At 49.0% G+C, this 9,955-nt stretch overlaps 1 protein-coding gene across 1 annotated transcript in view; it reads left to right on the top strand.

The window, feature by feature from the left end:
* The first annotated feature begins 190 nt into the window (after window positions 1-190).
* The window catches only part of LOC146194694 (sedoheptulokinase-like), a 153,961-nt gene continuing 144,196 nt past the window's right edge, over window positions 191-9,955 (top strand). The window contains exon 1 of the mRNA XM_084597507.1: window positions 191-1,224. Coding sequence (XP_084453633.1) covers window positions 584-1,224 — 641 coding nt within the window. The 5' untranslated portion in view covers window positions 191-583. The remainder of the gene's footprint in view (window positions 1,225-9,955) is intronic.

Raw genomic sequence — 9,955 nt, 5'->3', positions numbered from 1 at the left:
CCTCCTTTAAAGTTTAAGGCACGATTAATAATAAATGTTAAAAATTTTTCATCGCACTACTTATTTTCTAAACAAAATATCTATCTTAGGCACCATACATCACCTTATTTTGCAGCGCTACAATTTCCCTGGCGGCTAACGTAGAGCAGCAGTGTTTAAACATAGGTGGACCACTATCGCGACTGTTACTTTTAGTTTTTCGCCGGCGAGTGGCGAGGGCGAGACGCGTCCACAAGCCGGACCATTCAGCAGCCGGAGGGCTGCATAGACAGTGGTAGTACTGTTTCGCTTCGCCGCCGAAGCCCCGACTTCCTCTCTCCGTCGAGTAGCGGGACGAGAAGGGCGCGAAAACGAAAGCGGAGGGGCGGCGATAACGAGACGAATAGCGATCGCCGTTCGTTCGACGGCGGCCGCCGGCGGTGCGTGCTGTAACGTGAGCTTTGCGTCGGTGCGCGTGCCGTGTGAGCGCGTGTGTTTTGTGCCCGGTGCGCGCAACGACGCTTCCACGTCTTCGTGGTAAGCCGCGAAGCTCTCGGCAGCCGTCGATACATTGCCGAGTGTGACCGCGGCGGCGATCAGCACTATGACTTCGTCGGTGGCCAGCGGCAAAGGTGGCCTGGTCCTGGGCGTCGACCTGGGCACGACCACAGTCAAGGCCTGCCTGGTCTCGGAAGGGGCCGATAGCCGGCGTGCCGCAGTGTCGTCGCTGTCTCGCGAGACGAAAGCGACGCTCGCCAGCGACCTGGGTTCCCTGGGCAGCGAGCAGGACGCGCACAGGATCTGCACCGCACTGCAGTTCTGCCTGTCGCAGCTGCCCAAGGAACAGTTGGCCCGCGTGGCGCGCGTCGCCGTCTCGGGACAGATGCACGGCGTGGTGTTGTGGCGCCAAGGCAGTGGCTGGAAGCGCAACGCGTTCGGCCGCTTCGACGTGGACGTGGTGAGCCCACTGTACACCTGGCAGGACGGCCGATGCTCGGAGGGCTTCCTCGAGTCCCTTCCCAGGCCCCGGTCGCACCTGCGGCTCAGCTCGGGCCACGGGTGCGCGACACTCTTCTGGCTCCTCCGGCACCGGCCGCGCGACCTGGAGCGCTTCGACAGGGCGGGCGCTGTGCAGGACTTGGTGGTGGCCATGCTATGCGGCCTGGACAGGCCCGTGACGTCCACACAGACGGCTGCCTCGTGGGGATACTTCGACACCGTCGCCGGGCAGTGGAATGCCGACCTGTGAGTTCTCCCGCCGTCAAAGGAAATTATTAGTCGAGTGGCCGCGCTGTGCTCAGTTTCATGGTTTGCTGTTTCCACCACCACTGCGGTCTATGTTTTGCAGCCCGTGCAAACACCGCAATGGTCGTTCATCGTCGCGAGGGCACGTGGAGCAGCGTGCGTGGTGTGCGCGGAGCTAGCAAGTGAGCCAAGTGCATCACATCGGGCCGCTCTTTTTAGGCTCTGGCGACTGCGCTCGTTTTATTGCGAAAGCAATACTACTCTAGGTTTCTAGCCTTCAGCGTAGCGCGGCGATAGCCACGTATGTCTTACCCACGTGACGCTGTGACGTCACACCCCACGTGACACACGGGCTGGAAAGAGCTGCCAACTTGGATCTCTTGTTTCACATGGGACGGTCATGTCAGAATCAGCCTGCTTGGACCCTAGCAATCACGTTACCCCAATAGGCCACTAAGGCACGTTCATATGGGTTGGTTAAAGCGGGACGTCATATGTGGGCTGAGGAAGAAGAAAAAGAACGCTCGGTCACCCGCAGGTAATGACTTCGCTGAATATTTTGTTCAGCAGCGTTGAAGCCTTGTAACTTTTTGAAAGCAATAGCTGCTGCCGTCCAGTGAAATGGGGAAGTCGCGGAGTTCCATGCTGCCGCACACAAACTACGTCGAACAGCGGATCTTGTGAGTGCAGTGCGCAACCAGTATTTTCGTGAACAAAACTCGCGCGCTGGAGATTTTATCGTATTTTTCCGTGGTATACGAAGTGCGCCACTTTATTTCATGAGTGGGCTTCCTTGACTTCCTTTCCCTAAGCGATCGTCATAGGGCAACCATCTGCTCTCTCTTTCTCTCTCTCTCTTATTCGTAAGTACGATCGCATGCAATCCTCCTTTTCCCCGCTACCATTTGTTGAGTTATATGAATTAAGCGCTCGATTTTTCGCTCCCATTATGACGCGTGGTCGCGAAGCAATTAAAGAAGAAACACTTCAAGCTTCGTGTGACTCCGAAGAGGGCTTGACAGTAAATGGGCCTCCTGATTCACCATGTGACCTATAGAGCCGCGTGCGGTGATTTGCGGGGATGTAGTAGTGGTAGTACTAAAAAGCGGTTTTCTTTAAATGAAGAAAAACAAATAAAAAATGTTTGTCCGGTGCGTTTTTTTTTTTTTTTTTTCATTTTGTGATCAGACGGGTGTGCGCGCGGCCTGCACCTTAATGTGCAGGTGCACTGAGCTTGCACTCATGTTAACCCGTCCCACGGGCTTTAAACAGTTACGCGCCTATCAACGATCATTAGAGCTTTCGCAGCAATTCATAGTTCAGCGACGAGCAGCCACTTCTTTATTCGTCGCCCAAGCTCATGCTAGGCAGCATTGAAATATTGTGAGCCATTTCAAAACAGTGCCATAAAATATAGGGCCACAGAGGTCTCTAACTGACATTGCTGAGAAAGTGTCCCTCGCAGGCCGGGAGCCAGGAAACGAAAGAACAAAATAGGAACGGTAACAACAATTCAAAACAACAAGCATTAAAAAAATAAATAACAATAAGATCGTGAAAAGCATGTCCTCTGACCGCACCCTCCCAGTCTTCGTAAAGAGTGTGCTCGATCCTGCCCCAGCGCCGGACGGGCGCTATATCGAGGATGCCTCAGAGGCAGCTGCGCAAACTGAACAACAGTTGGAAAATACTACAGTTACTTATACTCAAAATATGGAGATGAAAGGAAGCCGAGGTTGTCCGGCGCTTTTCTCTTGTGTAGGTGCGGACGTCAGCCTGATGTTCACTCAAATGAAGGGATGAACACCTGTTTTCATTTGCGCACCATATCTGGGTGGGACGTTTTAGTCGTGTGAGGTGGGAAAGGGGCCTCGTGAAGCTGAGGTGGACATTTTTGGAGCAGGCGGGCCGAATCGAACAGCTCTGCGGGCTGCTTGTTTGAGAGCCCTGAACTATATAGGACACTTTTACCTTAAACCACCATCGTCTCGACATAAAGCTTGTTGGTGTCGTATCCAAGTATGAAAATAAGATCAGTGCACGTTTTTCAACTTTCTCGATGGATGCTGCTCTGTTTTGAACCCTGGCGATGTTGCGCGGTGCTTTTCGGAGCACACAATGTTTATATTACCAACTAAAATGAGAGAGCCGTGCGAACTCATGCCAGTTGTGCGCGCCTGTTATGGTACTCGTAACATGAACTTTAAAACGCCCCTCATGTGTCCCAGTATGACAAAATCTGTAATTGGCTTCTTGACACAAGAAATTCTTGTCCATTGCTTGCCATCTCCATGGTTCTCAAGAGGCAAGTGACTGCCGCAGCTCCGGAACTAGAATTAATCCATTGAATCATTGCCCACAAAATACTTTCGCAATTATTTCACGCCGTAACTGCATGGTCACGCATGCATTTATGCTCAATCAGAATAAATGGTAGGATATGCTGCAATTACCGAAGTTTATAATTGTTCCTAAATCTTGGGCGGATCCATACTTCATCACTGCGTTTGGATAGTGTATCATGGCTTCTTAAAGATGTCAGGTTCGTCAAATATTTTGAGAAGCTAAACTGAAAAACGTTTTGAGGGCGCTTAAGCTTGTCCTTAAGAGTAGACGTGATTGCGCGGCTTAAGTGTCCACCCTATCTTAAAGGAAGAAAAATACATGTGCTCCAGCGAGAAACCACAAGGGAAGAGGAGCCGACAAACGAGTCATTAGCGCCGTTCCATCATACACCTAAAGGCGAAGCTTAGTGTTGTATACCGGCACATAGTGCAAATGAACCCATTTACTGCCATGCAGCCAAAAAAAAAATAAAAAAATACCAGCCCCTGTATTTCAACGTACAGTTATATGACTGACTCAGGTGCATCTCGAGGTAGGTTATCACAAACCGGAAGGAAAACAAATGCTGTTTAGGTGTCCACCCTATGGACACCACACAACGCCTGTGGTCACTTTTAGAGGGACCGTGCCTGTAAATGTATCCCGTAAAAGTAGACGATACGGATACGTGTGTTTAAGCTCGAGTGGAAGACATGTATTATATGTTAGCAATATTTCGCGCGATCTCTTTGGAGACATAACTATATATAATTAGTTCACAGGAAAGGGAAGGCAGTATATATGTCACACTTGTTGTGTGGACGCCTAAATCGCGCCGTAAGGGATTAAGGTGGGAGATAAAGTGGAAAGAGAGAAATATATGCTGGTTGTGGAGGGCTGCTAAGTTATTTCGACCACCTGGGGACCTTTAAGGTGCAATGACATCGCACAGCACATGGACACCTCAGTGAAACGCAGCCGGCGGCGGTCGGGATCGGACATGTTACTCCAGCACAGTAGTTGGGCATCTTGACCACTGCACTACCGCGCCGGGGCGAAGCATAGCTATCTTTACGATGTTTCCTTTCGCAGTTGTAGCCCATACTAGCGTGCAGTAATTGGCGAAGCAAACAGTGCGTGATAAATTTGGATTTCGGCCTCTGTTGGAAGACGTCATCTAGATAGCACCCCGCCATTGCGGCTAGTTTTCTGACAAATACATTCAAGATGTTTATTCCGAGTTAAATTTGCAGAAAAAGGGAACTCTGATAACTTTATGTTCACTCACTAATAAAAGCATGGTATATATTGACTAACTTATTTTTTGGCTCTAAATGTGGCTATTTCGTCCTTTTAGGATTTGCCTTAATGCAGTTGAAATATGACTATAGAGGTATAATTTATCAAGTATTTGTAGCTATTTGATGGCTGTACTATGTTTAGTACTATGATTTGTAAACCGTTCTTGATAAATAAACCTTTCAAAGTAAGTAGTCTGCGTTAGGACCATACATTAATGTGCTGATGTCCCTGCGCATAGGAACAATTTTGTGGTTGAATCCATGCTCGCTAATCCCTTGTGTATACAATAAAAAGCAAAGGTCCTAACAGGCGGCCTTGTGGTATATCGTCTTGCACTATCGTAAAAAAAGTTAGATTGCTTATTACCTATATATATACACTGCCTGTTTGCTGTCGTCTAATGGCACTGCCTTTAGTTGTTCCACGGATGCCACTAATTTAGCGCTTAGAATATTATGGTTGAGACAGCCTTAATTTGTAAAGGGCGTCGGGTGCAGCTACACTGAAATCTGAGATCTGCAGCAAAAGAAATGAAAGCAAGCTCAGTTGACGCCAGCACTAGCAAGAGAAATATGAATTATTGCCGCAGTTCCGAGGAGAATGAAACAGGCTGCGACTTCTTCATCGGGAGAAAGGATCTGAGCACAGCGTATACGCGTAAATACCGCGCATATGTCAAACGCATGTATGGAGCGATGACATTGCCTCTATTTAATATGCGGCGAGCAACAGTATAACCTTAGACTTGGAGCCTCGTTCAAAGTGAATGCTACACCTTGGGAAAAGAAAAGATCAGCTTATGTGTTTTTGCCATCTGCAGATTGTAAGGAATTTTGTATTTTAAACCGTCTGCAGATTTCCTTTGCCTATCTGCACTGCATACGCTGCGAATATGTCGCTATGCATGGGTGGTTTCCAAATACTGTGCTACGAACGATAACAGCTTCGAAGAGGACACTACCGGGAAATGCCAACGAGTATTGGAAGCTAGGAAATATGCGAGCGGCGCTGTCTCCCGCGCATTAAATCCTCAATCGTAATTTTTTCCTAAAGAAAATTGAGTTGGTCTTAGGAACCTTGGTGTTCGCTAGTGAGCAGTTCTATCATATAATGCATACTGCAGAATGGAGTCGTGATTAGAAACAAATAATGGCTTTATTTCTCACGCTGTTCGCCAGATTTCCTTGAAACATTTACCCGTTTCTGGAAATGCAGTCCTGAGGGAGGCAGATTATGCTCTCGTCCTCTCTAATTACACGAATACTCATTAGGACATAGTCGTAAGATGCCACTTTATGCGAGAGGGCTAGACCGCCCGACATGCATACATATAAGCTCCGGTTTGTTCCCAAGGCGTAGGCTCCCACCTTCGACCCTCTCTTCCCTCACGGCGCGGTTCACGTGTCCGCCGAGAAGCTTGACAGATATTGCGTTTTTCGTCTCCTAAAAACAGTTTACATTTAAGCATTGCGTGGCGTGTTTGGCTCGCACACTAAAGAACCATGGGGTCCGATCCCTCCTAAACCGTAAACTTTTTCTTCAAGCGAAGTCATTTGGGGCCATATAAACTTAAACCATTTCGGACCAGGCGCGACAGTCATTTCGCATTACGGGTTCACTCATTCCAGGCGTGACGTCACGTTTAACGTGAACGTTGCCGGATGTTTGAAAATCCCGCGCCAGGTCATGTGGCTGAGACGCCAAGACTTTGTTGGCCAATCAGGATAACCAGCTATGAAGACTCCGGCTTTTCTATGACACGGCACCCTTACGCTAATGCTTAAAGATATTGAGAATCGAGCTTCGACACATCCATCAATCAAGGCGAGCAACACACGAATTCGGGGGCACTGACGGGCAGGTGAAGGTTGTAGATGCTTAGAAACGAGCTGTCACCCAGGCGTGGATGTGGGCTTAATCTGTTTAATTGTAACGGTTCAGAATAATTGTTGGCAATTTCGCAAATCCCAGTGAAAGACCACATGGGTTTTTTTCCTCACCGCTCTTCAACGCCATCGTCATCATCAGCCCGACTATGCCCACTGCGGGGTACTTGGCTTTTTTTTTTTTCTTCTCGGCCGCTTCTCGGTGGGCGCCTGAACCGCGCCGTGAGGAAAGCGGAAGGCCGATGTGAACGAAGAATGGGAAACAGAAAAGCCGTACAGGTGGGCTTGGAATAATTTTGGCTACTTGGAACCTTTAACGGGCACTGACGACGATGAGCACATGGATGTCTTTTCCGCTTCGCCTCCTTAGAAACACGTGCACTCTTTTCCCATATTTCTGAGATTAATCTGATCGGCGCCCATCTGATCCCCGCCAACCTCCTAATCCCATCCACCCACCCTGCCGCCCCTTGCTCCTTCCCTTTAGCCTTCTCAATACGTGCCCTATCCTTGCCCATTTCTTCTCCTCGAAGTTAAAAAAAAATGGTTATGGCCAGCGATCGACTAGCTGCGACATTGTTCATACTTGATGCCATGCCCTTGTAGCCGTGCCTGGGAGAAGGGAAAAGAATAGTAAAATATTTATTCACAAGAATGCCAGTTTGGCTGCCATTCGTAGAGGAAGGGTGAAGTACAAGTATCCCTCCAATCTGGGCGCCTTAGTAGTGGCGGGCCAGGTCGCACAGATAGTGAAGCAGGAACTTTAATAGGTTCGCAGATATAGAGGTGGTTATGTTTATTAAATGGAGAGGCAAATAAAGTTTTGTTTCCGCGTTGTGAAGTTTACAGTTCACTGGCCGACGCTCACGTATACTGTTGGCCAGTAGTTCTTGTTACTACGATCGGATACAACTCAAACGCGAAGCAGCAACTTCCCACGGGGACACCGGAGGAGGAAGGAAAGGAAGAGGTGGAGGAAGGAAAGGAAGCGAGCGAGAAATAATGGAGATCTGGTCAGTTTCAGTATATAATGCACCGCATAAGAGTGGACCCTGTGCCAGTGGCCTCTATTGGCCCCTCTCCTCTCGTGACCCCAGACGGAGCCATCGTCTCCGAGCAAACTTGACGACCTCATATGGCCTGCTCGGGTGCCGCCCTCATTAGGGCGCTCCGCACGGCCGTCTCTTGGACCCGGCTCGCTTTCCATGGCAGCATGCCGGCTACGAACGACTCATTTCGCTTTCCTCGCATGCACGGGTTCATCGGAAGGAGAGCGGCAACGGCCGTGTTGCGCAAATTGGCCCCCGAGTGAAACGGAGTTTATTGCATTTCGTGCCCCGCCTGCCGTCTGCGTCAAAAGGACCACTTGGCGAACAACCTTGCCAGATGAAAGCGCTGGCGCAGCAGCTGCACCGAGCGTTGTGGTGAATGATGAAACTTTTCTTCTCGGAAATTGTTCTACATCTGTCAAGGCGCTCTATAGGAGTCGATACCGCCCGTTCGTTTTGTTTGTTTCTTCCGTCTTCGGGAAGGATTCATTTTAAACCGTTTTCCGTCGGAATTGCCCGCCGTCTATCGCAGAGGCCGAGTGATCTAGGTTCTCCACCCCTCTACTCTGTCCTGAAATCGTTTTGTCTGGCTTCTTTGGCTTTGGCCTCAAAGGAACTTTGGGCAGCTGTACTGAGGGCGAATTAAACCTCGCTGGGAAAGATGTCCAGCGCCAGAAAGATTGTGATTCGACAACTTCCAAATGAAATTAATACATATTTCTCCAGCCAAGCACATTTCCCCGCTGATATTTTTAGCAATGTCCCTGTGAAACTGTCGGTTAAAACGTCACGCGGCGAACCCCTTTCTCTGTCCCATAGCGATCACGCGACACATGCAGTCAGTCTGGCCGAGGTGTATCCTTGCCAAGTCTGCCCCTTTGTACGGCTAAAAAATTTCCCTGTACAAGTATGCCTTTCCACTGATGCGTTTAACGATTGAACCTTTGCGAGTGCGTGAAGAAACTGCACCAGCGCCTTGCGGACGGCTCCGCGCTGGTGGTGACGTCACGTGCCCTGACCGGTCTATTTGCCTCATGGCCAAGTGAGCGGGGCTGGTAATGCACGGTGTATTATGTCTGTACTATTTTATGGTTAGCGGCCTGCTGTATAGAAATGTTCCAGGGTGCAAGGCAACGAGACACACAGAAAATGACACACGAAGTTTAACTCCGGAAATTAACTTACATCGTGCGAAATAAAGCTTCAAAGTCTCTCACTGTCTATCCACATTTAAGGACCTTCATACTTAATTTCCGGGGTGGGCCAAGTTCCTTTTGTGGGTGGATCAGGTCGATATCAACTTTTTGAATTTCAGTTTTCGAAATGCGCAAGTTAAATTTGGGTTAGGCTATTTAAATTTTGCGGTACGTGACCAATGTCCATTACTCAAAACGTCTCTCACCTTTCATGCTAATGCACATCAAAAGGGTATATAGTGCAGTAGCGACGCGTTCTGAATATTTTGAGCACGGATAAAGACGACGGTGTGCTATGTGGAGATGGTGGCAGTAGAACACGAAGGGTAATGGTCAGCGGCTGTAGGATACGAGCACGGTACGTCGTTCCAATGGAAGCGTACTCAATGCAAAAAAAAAAAAAAGGAAAATCACACCCTTAAAGATGCATCTCGTGTCTATAACACACACCCTACAGAAAGAGCCAAAAAAGGGTGCATTGAGGTACTGATGCACCCTTTTAATGGGCGTAATGCTGCTCGCTGCGCTCAATGAAAGGGTGCATCAATACGAGCTTCCATAATTTCTACCCGCGGGAAATTCCCTTGTTCGAATCCGCTTCGCAGTGTTCTTTCCCATCGAGCTCGGCGGAGGCTGCAGACAAGATTCGTGGCTGATTTCGGCGGTAAGCAGTGCACTTATGATCAGTCACGCCAGACGTACGTATTCGAGTTGAGTGGAGCTATGTTCGGCGGCGCTGGTAGATATATGGTTGCCTGGAGTACAGATAATAATCTTCGGAAAGGTGCTTGTTGGAGAAACAAGTCAGCGAGCTGAAGCTTGAGCAGCCGTTACAGTTCGCGGGATCAGACGGTGTGGGCGGATGGCGTGGTGTCCAAGCCATAAATCACCTCATAACGCGCCGTATACACCCTACAAATGCTCCAAATGCAATGCAGCTATAGTATCACAGTGGGACACGCTGCTGAGGTTA

Source organism: Amblyomma maculatum, chromosome 3 (assembly GCF_055883805.1).
Source record: "Amblyomma maculatum isolate TAMU_Amacu chromosome 3, ASM5588380v1, whole genome shotgun sequence".
Classification (NCBI taxonomy): domain Eukaryota; kingdom Metazoa; phylum Arthropoda; class Arachnida; order Ixodida; family Ixodidae; genus Amblyomma; species Amblyomma maculatum.
Note: the sequence above shows the minus strand (reverse complement) of the source record. Positions and strands in the feature narration are given on the sequence as shown.